Here is a 21,520-nt window from a genome sequence, read left to right on the forward strand (position 1 = left end):
TAGACAGCCCGAGAAGTGTGGTATAAAAATCATAAACCGACTTAGTGATTTGGTTTCTGACGCTCCCAGCCACACAAAGGCGTTATCTGCAAACGGTTAATGAGAGTATGATGTTTTCTTCTTCCTCTCGAGAGAGCACTCTCTCGGGCATCTTTTGCATGCCTACACGCATGAATCAGGTACTCAACTGGTTCAAAGAAGGTGTGAACATTTGGAGTGAGGAAATAGTGACTTGTGATAATACAACTTCAATATAGCTATCGAGTGATATCACACACGGCCTCACAAACCCTGTTGACAAGGATTTGGGCTGATCATGCAGGGGATTGTTCCTCGCAAAAAGAGACGGTCTCACATGCAGGTAGTATCTCGTTCAGTTAAGCGGTAACGCCAAATCCGATATCGATGATCTATGAAAGGTCAACTTGTGCTACATGGCCAACTTTCTCGCTTAGAGACGAGACAGTGCAGAAGCGGTTAACATGAAATTAAGGAAATAGACGAAACTCCAATGTCGGTCACACAAGGTCAGCAAAATGCAAGATAAGCATATCAAGGCCTATTTCTGACTCTGGGCGCTTCGCATGAGACTTGGAGATCGACGTCAGAGACGCATGGGCCACCCTTACAAGCTATATTGATCCCAACCGCCACTATCACCGGTCAGTATGTTCGAATGAAACCCATCTCCAACATCCACATGCACTACAACTTAATCCCCAGACTAAGACGCCGCAGGGCCAATCCAGCGGCTCATCACTGTGAAACATAAGAAAAAAATTCTCTGGGCACAAGCAACGGCCCTGCATTAATCACCCTTTGGCGCGTGATGAGCAACGAGCATTGAGGTTGTTCAAGTGGCTACACGCTTGTCTCATTGGTTGGACCCCTGTTTGAGGCTTTGCCGCTCAGCGCTTCGAGCTTTACGATCGCCAATCACGACCAAGCATGTACCTATATCGCGGTTCCTGTGTTGTGCTTGAGTCTCGACCCAGCAATGAGGATCCAATAACGATTCGCCTTGAACCTTCGGGAGTTGAGGGTCAAGTCGGTATCAAGGGGTTGCTGGGACTGGGTACGACCTATGTGGGGGATTGAAGAAAAGTGATCCATGGATGTAAATACAATGCCCATCCTCTCGATATGGCTATATTCTTACGAAAATTCTGGTCCTTCTATCTTAATTATATGGTGTTGTTGCTTTATTCTATACACAAGTTTCTGTGAGCCTTCTTTTGCACATTCTCGAACAACCAATTCCACAGCAACAACAGGCTTTTATTCAAGCATAATGTCCCAAACAACCGATGCTTTCCCGTTGGCATCGGAGGTGTACAATGACGCCCCGAGTGCAGACTCTGGCACCGATGCTGGTGCTGCTGGTGACAGTTCAGGCAACTCCGTTTCTATCTCACAAGGCGGTATGATCGCCATCGTTATTGTTGTCGTTGTTGTCAGTTTAGTCGGTAGTAAGTATCGCCAATGTATTATCTCGCTACATATGCTAACTTCATTATAGTTTCCACAGCTGCTCTTTTCTTCATTGCAAAGAAGCGTGAATGGACAATGCGAGAGACGCTTAGAAAGTCTGCTCGCAAGGTTGTCACCGCTCTCACACCCCGAAGAACAGAATTCCCATCCTCAGTCAAGGACGGGCCTATCCCAACTCATCGTAATCGTACACGGATTGACGATGATGTTCCCCCAACACCAAGAATCCGACCTGAAGATCTTGAAAAAGGACTGGCACAAGCAAAGGCAAAGCGGAAGGAGAAGAAGTGGACACGAAAATGAACAGCAACATAGGATGTCGGCCAAGAATGGCTTGGCTGGTAGTCACACCGACGGAGAATGGTCGCAGGAATATTCGATGGTCGTGGCCTTAAACTGATGTTTCCAATGGACAGGATCCGGGTATCATTCATGTATAAATAGTAACCCTCCACGCATAGGCTGTCTCATCTTTTCTCCATGAACTGAACGATAACGCCTTTGCTATTTTTGATAATGAATTCCAAGCGCCTATTTTCTCCTTCTTAGATCCGTCTAAATGTATTACCGCTGGCACTTCGTCGAGCAGCTCCAGTTCGCTTATCTCTGGGTTCGGCAGGCAACTCATCCTCTCGTTCCTTTTGTTTCCTCCTTGACTCAGGTATAAACGAGACTTGTCGTTCACCGACAACTTCGCCATGGGCTTTGTTGACGCGCCCGAACTTCTGTTGTCTTGAGCCAAGCGCTGTGTCCCTGACGGCTCGTCCCTGGTTGCTGGTTGATGAAACACGCATGACAACATCTTCGTCCTTGGTCTTCTTCTTGGGTGCGGCGACAGGCTTGTCCATATCCTCATCGCTGGACTGATCGTCATCGGAGTCCTTGGCTTGGTAGCGCGTGGGGCCCTTGGGTTGGGTGGCCTGCTCAACCATAGTGCTTGGGTTGAGGGCGCGGAATTCTCCAGTATTCTCATCGACCTGGAAGGCTTCATCCTCAAACATCTTGTTGAAACGGTCATCGCCAAGCACGCCAGCCTTGGTATCGACTTCTTCTCTGTTCTCCTGCTTCTTGAGAAGCTTGTCGACCAACTTCTGGTTGACCTTGACCTTCTTGGTGCCTCTGATTCTGCTTGCACGCTCCTTCTCAACCTTATCCTTGATACGCTTCGTTCTCTCTTCTTCCCAGACATACGGGTTGGCAATCAACCTAGCCTGCTCGTACAGCTTGGAGGCCACAAAGTAACCGTGCATGTAAGGTCGGAGCAGGTTGGTCTTTCCAACAAGGTGAGACAAGCTCAGTTGCTTCAATTCGGGAAGTGTCAAGAACTTGTAGTTGTCGTATGTTTCGGTGCGAACCTCCTCGGCCATCTCTTCGACCATGTTGTCCAAGAATGCGCACCACTTGGGCGCGGGACCGAGTTGAGGAACGAAGAATGCGTGCTGTTGCTTGCCTTCGTTGGCTGTCATGATCATACCAGTGTCTTTACACCAAGCAACGTCGTTGATGTCCACAATAGGTTCCACGGACGTCCATGGGTCTCCTGTCTGCTCATCCCACAGTTTAATGATGCGCTTATCAGCCGATAAGATTTTCTTTTCTTGTGATGCCGTTGTCATGTGTATAAGCTTTTGAACTGCGAATCCATAACCTTGATCCTTCTTCATCAGAGGCACAGGTCGTCGGAGGTCAAAAATCTGCATCATGCCGGTGGACGAGCCAGTGACGATAGAAAGACCTGTAGGACTGAAGTCAAGTGCTGTGACTTCGCCATCATGGCCGCCCAACATGGCAACTCTAGACTTTGATCGAGGGTCCCAGAACTCAACAGTTCCTATCGAAGTTCCGAAAGCAAGTAGATTGTGGGTGTTTGTTGCGATGGCTGCAGTGTTGACACTACCGACTCCAATTCCTCCTTGTAGACCACCGCCAGTCAGTTCGTCGTCGCCACCGACATCGACCTGGTATGACTTCATGAAACGTCCCAACTCAAGGTTCATACGGAATACTTCACCCTTGCCATCACCATCTAGGCCGACGGACGGTATAAGAGCCTCGGTCGACTGTCGGTCATAGACAAGGGCTCGGCCGTATCTGGGAAGACGAACTTCATAGTGGCAGCCCATGGGAGTGTGAAATTCGAGACGGCGATCGGTTTGTAGATGTATGGACTTGGAGTAATCGGACGACAAAAGTTCAAAGGAATGGTTGAGGGCGTTGGTATGACGGGCGAAAGACAGCGACAGCTGAGATAAGTTGTGAACGTGAATCTGCGGCTTGTATGTGCCAGTGCTCATGATCCAGCCACCATCCTCACTGACTCGAATGCAGTTGCTGGCCTCCTCGAACTCGAAATCCTGGAGGAGCTCGACACGATTCTGGTATTCGGCATCATCCTTCAAACTTCGCTTTCTGCGTCGCGCAAGCCAGTCGGGAAGAGGTCGTGCTGAAGATGCGCCCGAGATTGTGTATACGGGAACGGTGCCCGGGTTTGACAACTTCATGGCGACGGTGTTCTTGGTGAGTCGCAAGAACAGAGGTTGTTGCTCTACTGTGGGTAGCAAGTTTTGCGTCGGGGCGGATGCGACTGGACTAGGTAGAGTTGGAAAAAAATCAAGGTGAAGAAAAAATATGCCCCACTAAGTTCGGTGAGCTCGGTGACCGGACTTCGGTGAAGCAGTCTACCTCCCCGGCCATCGGGCTACCTGCTCCTATCTGTTTATTGGAAAGTCAATAGGCTAGTCCCTTGGATGGCCCCTAAATACTGACGTCCTCCATCAAACATCCATCAGGGACCCCCTAAAACGTCCCTGTTTACTTACTTTCTGACGCCCCATCCTAGCTGAGGCCCTGGCCCCCGTGCAAACCTCCACTGAATTTCTATCTCCGCCAACGCCTAGTCTCTGAATCGCGACAGATATCCCATGTATCATCGAACATCAACTTAATACAGGTTATCAACACCTCGATCACTAATTGCAAGGCAGCACAACATAGGTCTGATGGCTTAGCTTGATTCCGATTCATACTGTTCGAACGATCATCTTACCGACCGAGCAAATTAAGCTCCCCGCGGCGCCATCCCCGAGCTGCTCGCTCGGCACCAGTGTCTCGTTCGTTGAGATGGAGTCCGGAGAATCGACGGCCCCAACAACCACAATTTTAACAACGATATTTCGAGGACCCCCGTGTTAACCTGCACTTCGACTGACTTTAACGGTGATAACGACAAACACCGGGCCCATCTAGGCTTGCGCCTGGCCGTTGTGCCTTAAGCCGCATTCACGGTTGCGACTTCGGGCGGCGAGGAAACTGTCGCAATGGAGACCAGCGAATATGAAACGAATACTCTGTCGATAGTGAGTAGCACAGAACTTTCCTTTCCATCACCATCTGACATTTAGATCTGCAGAACAACATCGCGTCGATAGCCTTTCGCATTTACGAGCCATCCACAGATCAATCGCATAGCTTCCAATCATCCGCCCTCGAAATCCAAAGTACCTTTCGTGACCAAGGAAAGTTAGTTTCTTACGACGCCGACCGAGGAGGAATATGGATCTTTCAGATCACCAATAAAGATGGAGCAAGCAAGGCTGTCAGTTTTGGCTCGGGTGTCAGTCTTGAAGCTTGTGGCTACACGCTGGGAATGGTCGATGAGGGTACACTCGAACCTGCTGCTTTACAGAAGAACCGCATCCCCGGTAACACAACACAAAATGCTCCAACAAACACGGCCGCGACAACATCTCCTGCCGAACCACATCAGCGCAACCCCTTGATTTCGCCCATACAAACCGCCGGAGTCCAGGCAGAAGGAGCTCAACTTCCAGCCCAGCCTGTCGATACCAGGACGACCCAGCCAGTACCCAACATCATATACGAGCAGTTTATTATCGCAGTAATTTCCTCGATAACACTCGCGTTTTGCAGCCAGTCTATGGCGGTTCCTCTCAACTACAGGACAGTATTAATCCCACCGTTACAAGCCGATACGAACGAACAAGAAAGGGATTCTCTGCCAACTGATCCTGTTATTGGTACATTCAAAACTTATCTTACAACCACAGGGTCCCTTGTGGTCAGCCTTTACTTCTCTTATTGCCAGAATCTGGCTACTATTGAAGATGTGCTTTCCGGAGATTCTTTATCGCCGAGCGGCTCGATATTAGCTGCCCCCTATGGAGTTTTTGCTACCAAATCTGGCTTTTCCAATGGAGATATAGATAGGAATCTTGCACAGACACCGAACACGCAAGCTTTGAGTGTCAGAAGTGTTTCAGACGCACATGACTCACTCTGGAAGCATTCGTGCCTCCAGGCCCTTGAATACTGTGGACTGAATCCGGCTGACTTCAAAGCGGGATCATGGGTTAATCTTCTCATCACGAAGCCGACTTCGCAGGATGTCGATGGAGAGCAGAAGCGACTGCGAGCCACCGTTCCGTGGCCAGGAGCTCTTTGCTTTCGCAAAAAATCACTGGAGGTATCGACGACCCACCGCGTGGGAGATACCATCCTGAGTGGCCACGAGGAATGCCACGATCCTTTGGGTGATGCTCGTGGATGGTTTGCCAGTGCTTCTGAAAGGGAAGAGAGGGTTTCCAAACGCAAAGCCGAGCGTGCCCATGCTGCCCCAAAAGAGGTCAACGGTGCTAACCTCCAAGCTCAAAGTCTCAGCGGCCAATCCCCACTATCAGTACGGCGTCCAAGTACAGCCACTGCTGGTGTCATGTATCCGACTCCTCCTGATGCTATCCAACAGCACCTCGTCGTTACTCCTTCTATAGATGGAGCGACCTCCAGCCCTAATAACCCCCTTCCAAATCTTGCAGTTGCTGACGCCGACATCACGATGCCAACAGTAACACCGATGGCCGACGTCGACAATGATGTGTGGGACGGTGGTCACGAACAAAAGAGAGCGCGAAGCGACAGCAACTTGCTTGGCGATACTGGGGACATAATGAATGATATGGGTGGAGATGTATTTGGTGATCATGATGTGACAGAAGACGATTTCAATTTTTTTGATGGACCTGACGGTAACGACATGGATATCGACATGCCCGATTTGCAACCGATTTCGCATCAAATTCCGCATCCACCACCCCCTCAAGCGATACTCCCTCAAGCGATGCCCCCTCAAGCGATGCCCCCACCGATGATCATGCAGCCACTGCCCCAGAGAGTCATTGAGCCACGGCCCGAGATCAAGCTAAAGCCAAGGCCAAGGCCAAAGCCCAAGATACATGAGCCTGTTTTCGCGAAGCCAGAATTAAAACACGCCAGAAGCTCCCTCAATGATGAGCTCAACCATAAGGTCAAGACTGAACGATCAAACTCCAACAAGCGAGGATCCAGCCCCTTTGACCCAGATACTGTGTTCAAGCGAGTCAAAGCTTCTCTGGCTAGCCCTACGCAGGAGAACTTCACCTTTCAAGCCCCCGTTCGGCGTAAGAGTAGCATTTTTGAGAAAGTCGAGTTTGACCCCAAGATTCCTCTGATCAACAAGAAGTATGAACACGGTGGCACGTTTGACTTTTCGAAGGACCTGGGCAGTGGCGAGTTGAAGCGTGATATCGAAGGCCTTTCCAGAGACGAATATCTTGAACGACAAGGGAAGCTTAATCCGGATTCCAAGACCTTTCCTGGCGTCTCTTTGATCAGAAGCTTGACCGGTGCGGACGGATCTGCTAATCACGCAAATGCCCAAAAATCGAACTGCAACGCATCCTTCTCAGAAGATAGTGATGTCGATTCAGAGGCAGATGACCTGAGCTCACTTTCTGGTGGCCCTGTCTCGCCCATCAAGTCCAGCGTGAAACGAACAGTTGTGGATGATGATGCACTTTCGCAAGCCACAACATCGCGAGAGGCAGAGCTGATGGACGATGCCACTGAAGAGCAGCTTGCGATTGAACTACCCAAACTGTCGAAGACAGAGTCATACGAAATGCCGCTTCATCGTTTCTTTTCGGACCCTGAGCCTCTGAATGCAGAAGTGGGACTTTCCAACAACGAATTTGTTGAGGTTGCACAGATTGTTACCGAACAGGCTGCTACTGGCCGACTTGATATTGGTATTGATCACAAGAACGGATCGTCTGTTGCACTCGCAACAATGAAGGGTCATGAGCTCAATGTTGCTCGCAGTTCTCTTCAACTTCTCCACAACGTCATTCCCTCGAATCTTGGAAGCGCCACGGCGGTAAGATTGAAAGGACTGCTCGAGATACTGGACCTTCCGCTTGCGGGACAGCCAACTCGTCTCCAACCCCGGCCGATACCTGGTAGGGATACCAATGTAGAGCAACTACGGGCCAACAACCTCTACCAGATTCCTGTACCTCATCTTGAGGTCCGCAGATCAGAAACGAAACTATCAGTACTTCCGTCATCTGTTTCGTTCTGGGAAGGTCTTGGACTGTCACCTTCGTGGGGCCCAAAGGACATCACTGCTCTTTGCATATTTCCTGGCTGGAAGGGAATGTCCGATCACGTCGGAAGTTTTATCGACCGCTTGAAGAGTGTATACGAATCGTTGAAACTAGGTACCTTCAACAACCTGCCCTTGTCTGGAGACTGGGACGACGGTGTTTTGCCTTTTGAGGTCGATAGGATTTCGACCTCACCTAACGCAACTGTTACTGGTCATGGCTCCTCTCTAGTGGAGAGCATGGAAGTGCTCCGAAGCTCTCTATTAGAATTGAAGTCCAAGGACAAAAATCTGGTCATCTACTTCGTCTACTCGCCTGACAATCCCGCGTCTATCATCGAAGCTTGCACCGCTTTCTACCGCTGTTTCAGCGAGTATAGTAAACTCCTGGCAGATCGCAGAGAATCACCGCAGAACGAGCTGGTATTGCAGCTTGTGTCGTCGAATCTAATATCGTCTACGACATCTCTAGTTGTTCCAACCCCCGCGGAAATGATCAAACTCTGTGTCGAGACTTACGACAGATGCACGCTGTTTCTGGGCGCTGAATATGGAGGCCCTACCCCTGCACCTGCAGTCATGCTTGAACAGCCTCCGCCTCGAATGATCGACTTCAAATTGACTACCTCACCCTCTCAATCCCTTATACACGAAAACTCATGTATTCATGTGGGCTACGCTGAAAGCCTGGATGGTCGTTGGATCACGGCTGCATGGACCGACAACCGCGGGCAACGACAAGCGACTGCATCTTACTCTATCACGAGGAGCAGAACTCCTGATCGCTCTACTTCCCATCATAAAGCAGCCATTATAGCTGAAATCTGGGCGACGACGCTGACTATGATATCAATATGGAAAGTTCACTGGCGAGTAATCATCACCAGATCAGGACCAATGGACCAGAAAGAGGTTGAGTGGTGGCAAGCAGCATCAACACTCGATGACAAGTATTCTTTCACGATGGTCTTGATGTCAGTTGACACCAGCCCATCCCTACAACTTGTACCGCCCGTTGTAAAGATTCCCCATGCTGCAACTTCGGCGTTCTACTCGACACCTGTATCCACGCCCCAGGCTAACATTGTCTCGCCGGAGCAAACAACGACTCCAGCAACTCCTATGCGGGAAGCTAGTACCCTAGCTGCCACCCCAGGTGCCGATAGTGCTACGGAACCAGATGCCGATTCTTTCTTGATTGATGCCACTGATCAAACATGGGGCGCCATCTCTGGACATCGATTCGGCAACTCCACTACGCTTCTTGAAATGCGGCCTGCACTTGCCAGTGGTTACTTGATAAAACGAACGGGAATCAAGATTGAAGATCCTCCAGTTATGATGGAGGTTAACCTTGTCCATACAGAAGCTACCCCTCGTGCGTACGAGCCGCTTCTTCGAGAGATGCTGTGTTACTTTAGGGGTCTTGGTACTTTGGCCCGTGCTAGAGGCGTCACAGATCGTGAGACGGATGTTCGGCCTTGGCATATTGCAGTAGCCGAGAAGGGCGTACGAGCGCTGCATCTTTTGTTATAATTGGACAGGCATTGGGAGGCGTCATCATTGGTGGGAGATCGGCGTATGTGTTGGTGTATGGCGTTTTTACTTTGTGTGCATGTACTATGATTGGATAGTCGACTGATGCGGATATATTTTAGCTTTGCTGCCTTTGGAAGATATTCAATTTCTCAATCTTAGCCAAACAGTGACCTATGGACCATAGAAACAAGGAAAGCTGAGTATTAGTACTGACTGCTTCTTACAAAAATAACCATGCAGAGTAAATTGATCTATAAGTCGTTATATAACTAGACATACCACAACCAACGCCTAACATATAACCGTACCTGTCCTCGTTAAGTTCGCAGTCATCTGCTGATTGAAGGAAATGGGTTGCTTACCCTCAGTCCAATGTTATTGACGAGGCAATTCAGTGAACCAATCTCTCTCATCCAGCCCGCTGCGCCCCCTTCGGCGCCAAAGTTGCCTTTGGCGATCCCAAACCCAGAAGCTATGACCTGGGTGCGTCTCGAAGTCGCTTCGTTGACACTGCTGTATTACTTCTTGATCCTTCATTTCTCCAGGCTCTTTGTTTACGAAGGACCAATTGGACATGGGAGAATCTGCCTGTGAAGTATGGGACACAGAATCATGGGGTACCTCCCAACCACGATCCTCGTCACAATCTTTGAGCCCAGGCTTGGAGTGAGTGCGACCCAGATGAGCTGCAGAGTTGCAGCAAGTCCCACATGTTTGATCAGGGGTATCTAAATAAGATAGTTGTGGGAGAGAACCACTGGGAATGCTATTACCAAAGTCCATGACCCAGTTGTCGGCGTCTGTGCCCGTGTTGCTGATACTATCAAGTGTTGAGCCAGGCGATAACTCGGAGCTAGATTCCGATGGCCTTTCAATCTCTTCTGGTTTTGAACTAGCAACGTCTGATTTGACTTTGTCCAGTTGAGTCTTTGAGAGATAAAGGCTGATCAGGGATTTTAACTTATTTTCGGACCGTTTGTTTGCAGTCAGAATACCGTGCTTCTCGAAGTCGTTTCGAGTGATGAACTGATGAGACACTGTCTCTTCTGGGGTACTGATGTGGAAGCTTCGGTAGATTTCGTCGGTGCTATCTCCCAGAACAAGATCCTGCTTGAGTCCTGGCACGATGCGGACTTGACTGGTCTCGAGGTTTTGGTTGAGTCCTTTGAATGTCCAGGAGATCCAGACAACAGGGGGAACTTTGGTAACTTGTTTACCGTCGGTGATTTGCAGTTTTTCGGCAATATTGTAGGATACGATGCCCTTGTCTCCTCTTCCGTAAACGACAGCGGCGATGTGGTATGGGCCGTGGGATTCGTACTGTCCCTTCGAAGCGAGTGGCCCCCAATGCGTTATGATGACGACGTTGCTTCCACTGCACGTGTAATCATATGGCATTTTGCGTTTTCTGTGCCAGGTCCGTCAATGCTGAGTTTGCGAGGCAGATAAGGAGTGATTGGGGCTTACAAGACTCTGGAGGCGAAAGTTTACATAGGGATAGTTGAGGAGTTTGGGAGATGGTTGTTGAAATGAGTGAATCGACAGTTCCAGTGTGGGAGGGAAAGGACGGGACGGTAGCCGGACTTGTAGGCAAAGCCCTGAAGACGAAGTTTTTGAGCCTCAAATAACGAAACCATGTTAGTAAGGCATCGTGGAATAGAACGTTGTGGAAATGGAATTGAGGCGAATCTTATAATATTGGAAAAGATGATCAGAACAACCTTCGAGAAAAGTCAGCCGATCCTACGCCCGCTCTTTTGGAGTGTTGCATACCTACGTAGGAAGGGAGGTAGGGGAGGAGTGTTCTTACCGAAATGGATGGGATGTATAGAATCAGGCTCTGAGTTTAGATGGGGAAGTCGCAGTTGAGACAACTAACGCACGCACACGCACCTGCCTCCCTCTCACCTGCTCCTGCTGCATCTTGCATGACACCTCCATGCGAGCTGAGCTGAGTCGTCACATCACAATCCATCACATCACATCGCATTAGTTTGAATAGTTCCATGCAAGAAAGATTTGGAAATTACAATTCAAAAGGTCGAATCCCTCGAGTTTATTGTCTATTCCATCAACGACTCCGAGTCAAGATTCATTGACGGAATCTACAACACCCTGGGAGAAACGTCTATGTCATGCTCAGTCCATATCATCCCGACTCTATTCCCCTTTGTTATTCCACTTTCCGCCTTGCCTCCTCGCCAACTATTCCAGGCCCCCTCTCTTTCAGGCCAATCTAGCCAACCACGATGATACCTTGGTTCCCAATCAAGATGACTGCATGATCAGTCGGCTCAACATGAATCGAAGGGAAGGTCAGGTTGAAAATAACAACATCTTCTCATAGGTAGGAGAGAGAGGGATCCGAGGAAGGACTTCTCCACGATCGCGTGTGGGCAACAGAGTGGCAGTTCGCTTTGTTGTTTACCACCCGCCGTGGGTGATGTAAATAACAAGATGATTACCTACCTAGTAGGCCATCCTTATGCCAACACACCCTACTAGCCCACTAGGTAGCTGAGTGAGGCTCTGCGCAGATAATAGAGACGCTGCTATATGGATACTTTCCCGTGCCCAATGACACCAGCCTACTCTTTCTCACGTTTAGCACTTCTCTTCTTGACCTGCTCAAAGGTGAAGTTGGGACTTGGGTGAGTCGTCGGAAGCATTTCCCTTACTCCCTCATCGCTCCACCAACGCTTGCTTCCTCATCAAAGCCCCTTTTCTGCATTTTTAAAACTCTTTTCCGTATCCCGAGAAGCTTGTACCAATGTGGTTGCAATGCGTTTGTATAGATCTCTGAAGCCCGACAGAAAATCTAAACGAGAGCTCGACAGAAACTTGCTCTATTCCACATTGATAGACGATGTCACTCCCACAAAGACATCAAAGAAAAGAGCTGAGCGTGAGAGAAACTCACGCAATAGGCGGCCGCGTCGTCGAATAGCACAACCACGACCAAACCAACTTCTTGAGCCTCCAGGGTATCATTTACATACTGACCAGATTGGTTTGCTTGTTAAACCTGACAACAGACCTGGAGATTTTCGAGATATTAACCACAATACTTCCATACCTGGATCCTTTGCTGAAACACCCGAGAGTGTCGCATTGCTACTCAACAGCCATAACCCAAACTCGACCTTTACTGCCGAAGCTACCGATATAGGTGCATCCGGTGTTGATGAGGGAGGCTTGATGATAGAATCACCGCCGACTGTTTACCAGACAAACCCCAAGTGAGTATTGCTTTCCACGCTGCTTCCTTCGCTCCTCTAACATCTTCAAAGTATTCCATCGGCCTTCCAAGACTTATTCTTTAGCTCCTCTGGAGACCTTTGGAATAACTTTGGACCCCAGGATATGACTCCGACTGAACTTCGCCGACATATGGAAGAGACGGCCCGCGAGGTCCAAAGAAGGGCGGCACCACCGCCCACACTGGACCCAAACCTTGACCAGGAGGTCTTCTCTGCTATGTTGACCTTTGGGAATGGACATACATCTCGAGAGATCGTTTGTTTGGACGAAGGCTTTGAGGTCAATTTCGTTTCCCAGGGGTATCTCAATAAACTCCGAACGACTTCTGGGAAACCATTATGCTTAGTTCCAGCTCCGCCTATTTATCGAGAAGTATTTACTCCCGACGGAAGATGGGCTCCCGTTCGGTATCTACTCTATGCCGACCTTGAATGGGAGTCTCCTGATATTCCATTCCCGCCCCGCCAGCTGTGTTTCATTCACTATAGTGGAAACGGGGGTGTGCATGACAACAAGCTGATTCTGGGTCAAAGTTGGTTCAATAGCACCGAGGATCAAGCACCCAACCGGCCCTAAGCGTGATCTTGGGAGGCCAAGAGGATTTCTAGTGCAGCATGAACTCTGCAAAGCTTAAACGGCCATAGCTTCGCACAGGACGCATGATATTGCTGCTTACATACGTTTATCTAGCTTACCACATGATGATAGAGGACGTTTCCTTGGACGCTCATTCATATTGGGCCATCTATATGCCTTGCATATCAACTCAGTGTGTTGTCCTCAGAGACTGATCCTCGATTGGTAACGTTGGATAGTTCAGGGGTCTGGACTCTTTATGGATTCAGATATTGTTATGACAGGACTTCATACGAAGAAAAACTATGACAGAGATGTAAGGGTATTACAATATCCACAAGCTTCGTTTTGTTATTTGTTATTTTTCATTTCTTATGGATGACATCAAATTGCCAAAGGATGGATAGTTTATTGTTTTGATAGTTTATGATTCTGTTTTTTTTTTGTTTGGTCGATTGGAGTGAAATGTTGTCCGACTCAAACTGCACCCTGTCTACTGTATATAAATAAGAAAACACTTTTTTTGTGCAATGATCATTTGCAAGATGCTTATGATTGAATGCTTTTAAGACTAATGTCAGTCAAGTTGCTAGTTGTTTAGTATGCAATTGTCAAAACAAAAGAAGAGCGTCAAGCAAGACCCGCAATGACGCTGTGGTTTGTAGCAATTCTAGGCAGACAGGCACTAAGTTATGAGACTTGTAAGGAAGTAAGCAATGTAATAAATCCTGACTCACCAGTAAAGTTTTCTTATAATTTTCTATTTTTTTCTCTTATTTAACTCTTTCATTCTTCATAAAAAAAAACAAGTCTATTTGAAAACCTTCCTAGTTAATGGAACCGCCGAAATCGAATTCTGCTCCCTGATAAACCTTACCGACTCGTTCAACGGCAAAATAAAAGGGACGCCATCATAACCATCTAAAATTCTTCGGCGAAATGCCCTTGATACAACAACATCTACAGCCTCAACTAAGAATAAACCATGGATAAAGTATCTCTGGCAAGTCTCCCAGATGACCTTGTTCTCGATATCGTCGAGCATCTCGACACAGCTCGCGACGTAGCACACGTCTCAGCCTTAACAAAACACCTTCGCTCCCTCGTTAGACAAGATGGGTGGCGAACTTTCGTCAAGACTAGATTCCCTTCGCTAGGAATAGATACGAATGAAAATACCCAATGGAGTACAATTGCGGACCGGGCGACCTATCTTGACCGTTGCTGGGAAAAGCGCGGGTTTTGGGTTAATGTCCTTCATGAGAAGAAGCAGTCGCCAGAAAGGTTTCAGCGCAGGGTCGCTGGAAGCCAATCAGTTTTGTTTCACACTGTCCTTGATGCTCGGTTTTCGTCACCGCTTCAGAGTGATGTTCTTGCGGCTGGCGTGGGTGAGAATCTCATGGTGAGAATGAAGCCCATAAACGGGCAACCTGATACTTGGCACCAGATTTCAGGACAGGCTCATGGTTACAGAGCAGGCATTGGAGACGTCACAGCTGTATCGGTCATAGAGAATGATGGGGTACCGGGCGTTGTCGTCGGGAGAGCCAACGGAGACATCCAGATACTATCTGGCAAGGACAACTTTGCATCGATTTCACGACAACTGAACCCAGCAGATGAGCCGTTATTGAACGATGTTTCTGACATGAGAAAGTCACCAGGACAAGTGGCAGTCTCATCCCTACAGTGGCAGCCCGAAGCGAATCTTCTCGCAGGTGGTAAAGGCTCCATCCTCACCCTCTACGATCTCTCGGCATCGGACGACTCAGAATTGACTCCCATAGAGTCTCATGACTTCTCGAAAACAAGCCCCAATGACGAAGCGTCGTTCCTGCGAAGCACCAAGTTCATGAGTAAAGATGTCGTGGCTTGCGCTCTAGGTGCAAGTAGAAACCCTCTGCGCTGGGGACAACTCACGCCAACGGGTATACACTTTACCAATGCTGCTAGCAACCCGAGGCCGCTCGACGATGCTGCCAAGTTGACTGATATCAGAATTGGTGAGAAGACGACAGTTCGAGCGATTGAGCCTGTCAGGGGAGGAAATGAGAATCTTCTCTTGAGCACATGGGACGACGGCACGTACAGGTGAGTTTTCTTTCGCAACTAATAGAAACAATTACTTACCTTTCTTCTCAAGACTGTCGGATATCAGAACTCCTTCAGCTCAAGACGCAGTTTACCGTGACCGCTTCCAGCCATACGAAGCAGGTAGTTCTCTCCTCGTCTACGGAACAGAACGTTTCGTAGCCGGTAGCAACACATCGCCGGATATCCGTCTCTTTGACTTTAGATATCCCAAGCCGTACCACCATACGAGCGCTCTGCCATGTACAACGCAATGGCCTTTTCCCAGCCAAAAGGATGACCACAAGATGTGGAGGCAAGGTTGGGCGCCTGACTGTCAGCCCCAGGGTTGCGATGCCCAGGCTGGACTGTTGTGTAACTGGCATGGTACATCCAGGCGGAATTACTGGCGCCCTGATGCCACACTGCATATTGGCAGCCAAACATACGACAGGATCTATTGTCTGGCCAAATCATCTGATTTGTCGGATACAGTCTACTGCGGTCTTCGCGGCGCGATCCTCGAGATGAACCTCCATCTTACCGACGACGCGAAAAACGACCCAGGCCAACGCACCGTCCCGGCAGGTTGGAGCATGGGAAGGCCTGGAGGCAAGATCTCGCTCATCGAGACGGGCGTGAGTCTCTGCCAGGCAAAGGAATGGGCCCTCGAAAACCGCAGCGTCCCGGAACTCATTGTTCAGCAACCTCGACCGCAAAAGCAGACAGAATCGTCAGACCAGGTGAAGCGGCACCGACTGGACTATGCGTTTCACAAAACACAAGACTTTGAACAAGTACAGGCATAGAAACACACAGAGACCATATATTCATAGATCGTTTATCCTCTAGAATCGCTCATCAGTTGTATTTACTACCAAAATAAAAACTTAGATCTTTGCACATGCTCTAAAAAAACAAAATCTCGCGCGTCTAGTATACTCTAGCTCTATAACTTGGACTCTGGCACCAACAGTGCGAGCCTCTCTTTCAAGGCGGTCTCAGCCTCCTTCTCAATTCTACTAACGAGCACATCGCATGTAGGAATATCATTGATCAGACCCATAACTTGTCCTGTTGTCCAAACCTATAGTCAAGTTAGCAAACCCATCTCGCAATCCACCACATGGGATGAAAGACTTACGCCAAAATCGACATCTCCAGTGATAAACACTTCCTTTCCTCGCTTACCGCTCATATACGGCGCGACCTCTGCGAATTCACCCGACTCGCTCTTCTTTTCAATCTCAAGCGCGTCCATCGCAACCTTGTTCTTGTACAACCGAGTGGTGTTTGTCCATCGTCGAAGAAGAAGTGTCGTGTCGGTCTCTTGGGCGCGAACAATCTCCTCCTTGACCTTGATGTGCACGGGCGCCTCGACAGTACACATAAAGCGCGTTCCCATATTAATACCACAAGCACCGAGGCACAGAGCGGCGGCGAGTCCATAACCGTCTGCGAAGCCACCGCTGGCGATGAAGGGCACACCCAGCGTTTGGCGCGCTTTGCTGAGAAGGATGAAGTTGGTAATGTCGCTCTCTCCAACGTGACCAGCGCACTCGAATCCATCTATGCTGAGGAAGTCGACGCCGAGCTTTACGGCGCTTTGCGCGTGGCGAATGGTGGTGCACTTGTGAAGAACGATGATTCCGGCCTTCTTGAGCTGCGTGATGACGGGTCCAGGCGAGTTACCGGCTGTCTCGACGACCTTGATACCCTCGTCAATGATGGTCTGGGCGAAAGCGGCGTAGTTGGGAGGGACCATAGAAGGGAGGAGGGTGATGTTGACGCCGAAGGGGTTCTTGGTGAGGGTGCGACAGCGCTGGATCTCTTTGCGAAGTTCCTCGGGGGTCGGGAAGATGAGGGCGGTGATGAGGCCCAGGCCGCCTGCGTTGGAAACGGCTGAGGCGAGGTCGGCGGTGCCAACGTGCATCATGCCGCCTTGCACGACGGGCACTGATTTGTAGACGTTAGTATAAGGTCGCGGATGATAGGGTTCATGCAATACGAACCTCTGATGCCCAGACGCTTTGTGAGTTCTGTCGCGAAAGGCATGGTGATGAGTGTCTATCTAGGTGTAAAACAAAGTGTAAACAATGCAGAAGATAGGAAGAGAGAATGTCCTTGTATATCCAAGTCTATATAGTCTACGTCTTCTCACCTAAGAAAAGAATAAAGAGAAGGATGTGACCCGAGGTTGTTTATTTTTCAAGGAGCAACATACATCGAGTTTAGTTCCTCCATAGCCATGACCAAGACGAGATCGGTAACCACTAACCAACCATTAAAAGGTGCCGAGGTATGATGCCAGCAGAGACCCACTCCTTCCCCCACACTCGGCTCGGTCCTCCACTCTCACATGCGGAAGGCGGGAACGAGTACCGCAACTTACCGTCTAATTCTATCCACCAACTTTGCGGGGAACAACGACAACTTCGTTATAACCAGCGGTCACAAACCAAAAAGTCACTTCAAGATAGTCAAGATTATATCAAAAGCATAAACCATCTCAACTGGTATTGAATTACTATTCATGTCCAACTCCTGCCATCAGTGCCTCTCATCCTTGCTCAACATATTCCAACTTATCCTTATTTTGCAACATGCTTAAAACCAAAGGCTCTTATAACGTAGCCTGAAAACGCCTTGGTATACAAGATATACCACATCGTGAATCATTAAAACCACCTTGGCTTTCCTAATCCTGGTGTGCACTTCCTGAAAGATGAGTGCCGAACCCATGTCCAACCCTGACGCCCGAAATTCGCTATAATCATGTTCTTCAAATACCATCGCTGGGAATATCCAGTAATATTTTTTATCATGCCCCTTAGTTGACGTTTGGCTCCAACAATCGCACTTGAGGGCTTCTGTCTCTTGGCTTCTCAATCAAATCGGCATATGCGTCGAGACTCTGGCCCATGACATTGACAATCTCAAAGATATGTGTACCCTTGAAAGTCTCGGCCCAGAGTCGCACAACTGCGACTGCGAGTTGTCGTAGCTTGGCGCTGTCGCTTGAGGGCACGTCGTTCTGTCCCGAAAGCGATGGATCGATTGGCGGAACCGCGAATTCAGTCTCATCAAGCATCCGACGTACCATATCCAACAAGTTCTTTTCCTCGGGAGAAGCAGGTGCATCGTGCGGCCCAATTGCTGCAACGGTCAAAAGCCATTTAGATACCAAGATAGCACACTCGAAATTGCACACTGTTGAATTAAGTTAGTAATTGAGTTAAAGAAGAACGCGACGTTGCTCCCAGCTGGTACTTACATGAGTGCTGAATGCTCCAGTCGGCGGATTTGGTCCTGGCTACGTAATTGACACCAGCCTTAACCAGCATAGACAGGGCATGAATTGCTTGAAACACTGCCCTATGCAGCCTTAGACTTCGTACTAGTAAGGGGGTCCTGCTCAAGGCGGACGCCACCAAAAGCGGATCCCGAGTCTCGAGCGCAGTCGAAGGAGTCACGTCTGTATAGAGTCGGATGTACGCTTGTCGCAATAAGGCAGTCGCCGTGTAGTCCAGGGTTCCGCCCTCAATTGAATCCGATATGCTGTAGTGACCAGATTCCGCGGCCCGAAGCTGGTGCTGATCCTCGAAGCTGGTCTGCCATACACGCAGTGCTTGCGAAACCTCCTCAACATCCTCAGGCTTCATGGTTCGATGAATGTTGTACGGAAGACCAGTCGCAAACGATGTCTGCTTCAGCAAGTAAATATGTTGGATAAGTGCGTGAATGAGAACGTAACTGCCCAGAGACGATAGATGCTGCGGCAGACCTTGGTTTGTCCGGCCAAATAGTCGTGAGAAGGCATCGTGTAAGGTAAGCTCGATGATCGGTGTTGACTGTCGCATTTCTTGCCATTGCCAGGCTGTCTCAGCCCTCCAAAGCTTGCCTCGTTGAGGTAGGAGCAGGTTCAACTCGGATGTCAACAGCAATGGCGGCATGTTGTACGCAATGCTGCAAAGATTGAAAAAGCAATAGGCAACAAGCTTGGTCCTCGTCGCAGTCTCGAGTCGAATCCATGTTTCCCAGTCGTTGACGACACTTTGGTTAACTTCTGCAACCAAGCCTTCTTCGCGAATCAAGATTGCGAGAACACTCTGTAAGGACAGTGCTTCGTGGAGAATAGTTGGCACACCCCAGAGGCCGATGGCGAATAGAAGCAAAACTGCTTGGATAGTCTCAATCCGGGCTTGAGGGGTATTCGGAGAGCTAGAGGCACAGTTAGAAACAAGATCTTGCTAGTGTGTCAAGGTGCGAACTTACTAAGGCTCACGGTGAGTATCCTGTGTTGCTGGCCGCTCAGACTGTGCAGACGCAAATGAGTGGCGGTACGTGGCACTTGGTGAAGGGCGTGTCGAGTGAGGACTATAAGCAGCTGCAGTTGGCAACAGTGCATGAACCTCCGAAATGCGCCTTCGGCGGATCTGTTCCATGGCTACAGCCTTTGCAGCATACCATAGAGCATAGCCTCTGTTCTTCTCAAAGCGATACTGTGCTCCTACTGCGAGGATAGCGAGCAGCAACTCGGGCGCGGCTTCGGCAGGTGAAAATGTTGGGAGATGGAGGAAAGGCAGATGCTCGTGAAGCCCACTGATATAGCCTTCCAAGAATCGTGTCAAAGTATGTCGTGAGGGAAACACAAAATCGTTGGGTAGAACAGCAGAGAATTCATCAAGTCTGTTCTTGATCACGGTATGGTCAGCTACAGAGATACGAAGAGCGGATTGTCGTGCCGCTTCATCAATACCTCGTGAGGCAGGGTCTGCAGGGTCTCGAGCTTCAGTCTGCATGGGTGGAAAACGGCCTGGAAGAAATGAAGACTTTGATAAACGTCGTTGAGCGGTCCCGCCTTGGCCCCGAGAGTACATCATTTGCTGCTCGGTTTCGAAATTCGGGGGCAAAAAGTGAGACGAAGCAGCGAACTCGTCAAGGAATGGATTGTAATCATCATAAGAACCGGGAGGTGGTTGCTGAGGTACATAGCCTGATCCCAAGGGTTGGTCTTCTCGTGGGCGTTCCGTTGTGTAGGCGACAATAGATTCTCCATAGCTGCTCTTCCTTCGGGATTCTGGAGAATGCGGAAGAGGCGCTGGTGCAGCATTTCTCTGAACAGGCGTCACTGAGCTCGCAAGGGCTGCGTCGGATAATAGATCAAGATTACAGGCTGCTGATCGAGGTTGTGCCCGGTAATCGTGAGGGTTTTGTTGAGACCCTGGAGGTGGCCCATGCTGATAAGCCTGAGGCTGTGGCAAAGGCTGCTGAGGTGGTGGGGGCCGTGAAACGTTGGCATGTTGATGTCCAATGGTCTCTGTATTTGTTTGCCCTTCAGATATAGAGCTCTTGTGTGAGGTTGAAGATGTATTGGACGACAGCTTCCTGGGTCGGCTGTTGTCTTTGCTACCTTCGTTTAGATGCACGAGCTTCTCGTGCCTAACAAGAAGATCCCTTATATCCATGTAAGTATATGTGTTGACAAAGTTAAGATGGAGAATGGGCTCCGGTTGGGATGGTGCGCGTAAGAACAAGAGAAGAGGCAGAAGTCATGAAATAGCACAGTTTAAGAATTGAGCGGATGAGTGAGTGGTGACTCGGTTACAGTATATGAGTGACCGGGTGGGACGGGCTGAGAAACGGGGGAATATAGGGGAACTAGAGAATAACGTACCTTCGTCCGAAAGTCTTTCCGCAGCGGTCCCATCCACATGAAAATGGCTTCTCTTTGGTATGTGTGCGTTCATGACGCTGTACATGCTCGACACGTCTTTATGGAGAGAATCTGGTCAGCCTACAATGGGGCCGTCGGTCAAGTGGAAAGATAACGAACCTGAATCGTTTACTACAATACTTGCAGGGAAGAGTCTTGGGCTTCGGCTGGCGAACCTCAGTTGACTCTGGACCTACAAGAGCAGGAGGAGGACCAGGAAGAGGCCGAGTAGGGCCCTCCATGGACTGAATGGCAAGCATCGTGAATACGCACGCTCAGGTAGCAAGTCCTCAGTCGCTTTCTAGTTATGTTTGGCGTTCAATATCGATATGTGGGGTGAAAGATATGGAGGACAGATAAAAGAGATAGTGAAGAAAAGAAGGAGTAAAGCAACACAGATTTGGGATTTGGAGCTGGAACTGGGGAGATAG

At 49.2% G+C, this 21,520-nt stretch overlaps 9 protein-coding genes across 9 annotated transcripts; 3 read left to right on the forward strand and 6 right to left on the reverse strand.

Moving 5' to 3' along the window:
- Nucleotides 1–1,291: 1,291 nt before the first annotated feature.
- Nucleotides 1,292–1,794, forward strand: FGSG_08440 (uncharacterized protein; the record flags this gene model as incomplete). Its single annotated transcript, XM_011322028.1, has 2 exons — nucleotides 1,292–1,469; nucleotides 1,520–1,794. 2 exons carry the CDS (start codon nucleotides 1,292–1,294, stop codon nucleotides 1,792–1,794), a joined length of 453 nt encoding a protein of 150 aa, XP_011320330.1.
- A 242-nt stretch (nucleotides 1,795–2,036) lies between these two features.
- Nucleotides 2,037–3,992, reverse strand: FGSG_08439 (uncharacterized protein; the record flags this gene model as incomplete). The annotated part of the gene is made up of 1 exon (XM_011322029.1): nucleotides 2,037–3,992. One exon carries the CDS (start codon nucleotides 3,990–3,992, stop codon nucleotides 2,037–2,039), a length of 1,956 nt encoding a protein of 651 aa, XP_011320331.1.
- Nucleotides 3,993–5,965: 1,973 nt separating this feature from the next.
- FGSG_13365 (uncharacterized protein) lies at nucleotides 5,966–6,490 on the reverse strand (the record flags this gene model as incomplete). Its single annotated transcript, XM_011322030.1, has 2 exons — nucleotides 5,966–6,163; nucleotides 6,305–6,490. The coding sequence occupies 2 exons, from the start codon at nucleotides 6,488–6,490 to the stop codon at nucleotides 5,966–5,968; spliced, it is 384 nt and encodes a 127-aa protein (XP_011320332.1).
- Nucleotides 6,491–9,067: 2,577 nt separating this feature from the next.
- Nucleotides 9,068–9,451, reverse strand: FGSG_13366 (uncharacterized protein; the record flags this gene model as incomplete). Its single annotated transcript, XM_011322031.1, has 1 exon — nucleotides 9,068–9,451. The coding sequence occupies one exon, from the start codon at nucleotides 9,449–9,451 to the stop codon at nucleotides 9,068–9,070; it is 384 nt and encodes a 127-aa protein (XP_011320333.1).
- A 390-nt stretch (nucleotides 9,452–9,841) lies between these two features.
- Nucleotides 9,842–11,389, reverse strand: FGSG_08437 (uncharacterized protein; the record flags this gene model as incomplete). Its single annotated transcript, XM_011322032.1, has 4 exons — nucleotides 9,842–10,874; nucleotides 10,934–10,939; nucleotides 11,214–11,239; nucleotides 11,360–11,389. 4 exons carry the CDS (start codon nucleotides 11,387–11,389, stop codon nucleotides 9,842–9,844), a joined length of 1,095 nt encoding a protein of 364 aa, XP_011320334.1.
- An 858-nt stretch (nucleotides 11,390–12,247) lies between these two features.
- On the forward strand, nucleotides 12,248–13,303 carry FGSG_13367 (uncharacterized protein; the record flags this gene model as incomplete). The annotated part of the gene is made up of 2 exons (XM_011322033.1): nucleotides 12,248–12,705; nucleotides 12,757–13,303. The coding sequence occupies 2 exons, from the start codon at nucleotides 12,248–12,250 to the stop codon at nucleotides 13,301–13,303; spliced, it is 1,005 nt and encodes a 334-aa protein (XP_011320335.1).
- Nucleotides 13,304–14,180: 877 nt separating this feature from the next.
- Nucleotides 14,181–16,258, forward strand: FGSG_08436 (uncharacterized protein). The gene is made up of 2 exons (XM_011322034.1): nucleotides 14,181–15,394; nucleotides 15,447–16,258. Exons 1-2 carry the CDS (start codon nucleotides 14,289–14,291, stop codon nucleotides 16,180–16,182), a joined length of 1,842 nt encoding a protein of 613 aa, XP_011320336.1. The 5' UTR covers nucleotides 14,181–14,288; the 3' UTR covers nucleotides 16,183–16,258.
- On the reverse strand, nucleotides 15,445–17,711 carry FGSG_08435 (uncharacterized protein). Its single transcript, XM_011322035.1, has 3 exons — nucleotides 17,386–17,711; nucleotides 16,518–17,329; nucleotides 15,445–16,460 (listed from the first exon to the last, which is right to left on the reverse strand). Exons 1-3 carry the CDS (start codon nucleotides 17,426–17,428, stop codon nucleotides 16,323–16,325), a joined length of 993 nt encoding a protein of 330 aa, XP_011320337.1. The 5' UTR covers nucleotides 17,429–17,711; the 3' UTR covers nucleotides 15,445–16,322.
- A 158-nt stretch (nucleotides 17,712–17,869) lies between these two features.
- Nucleotides 17,870–21,349, reverse strand: FGSG_08434 (uncharacterized protein; the record flags this gene model as incomplete). The annotated part of the gene is made up of 5 exons (XM_011322036.1): nucleotides 17,870–18,583; nucleotides 18,648–19,594; nucleotides 19,841–20,830; nucleotides 21,051–21,146; nucleotides 21,210–21,349. The coding sequence occupies 5 exons, from the start codon at nucleotides 21,347–21,349 to the stop codon at nucleotides 18,204–18,206; spliced, it is 2,553 nt and encodes an 850-aa protein (XP_011320338.1). The 3' UTR covers nucleotides 17,870–18,203.
- Nucleotides 21,350–21,520: the final 171 nt, after the last annotated feature.

Source organism: Fusarium graminearum, chromosome 2 (assembly GCF_000240135.3).
Source record: "Fusarium graminearum PH-1 chromosome 2, whole genome shotgun sequence".
NCBI lineage: Eukaryota > Fungi > Ascomycota > Sordariomycetes > Hypocreales > Nectriaceae > Fusarium > Fusarium graminearum.

Excerpts from the sequence above, each read along its gene's own strand:
- FGSG_08436 (XM_011322034.1), top strand. The coding sequence starts at position 14,289 with ATGGATAAAGTATCTCTGGCAAGTCTCCCAGATGACCTTGTTCTCGAT. Across the intron at positions 15,395-15,446 it reads TGGGACGACGGCACGTACAG|ACTGTCGGATATCAGAACTC; the intron begins GTGAGTTTTCTT and ends TTTCTTCTCAAG.
- FGSG_08435 (XM_011322035.1), bottom strand. The coding sequence starts at position 17,428 with ATGCCTTTCGCGACAGAACTCACAAAGCGTCTGGGCATCAGAG. Across the intron at positions 17,330-17,385 it reads AAAGCGTCTGGGCATCAGAG|TGCCCGTCGTGCAAGGCGGC; the intron begins GTTCGTATTGCA and ends TCTACAAATCAG. Across the intron at positions 16,461-16,517 it reads CTGGAGATGTCGATTTTGGC|GTTTGGACAACAGGACAAGT; the intron begins GTAAGTCTTTCA and ends ACTTGACTATAG.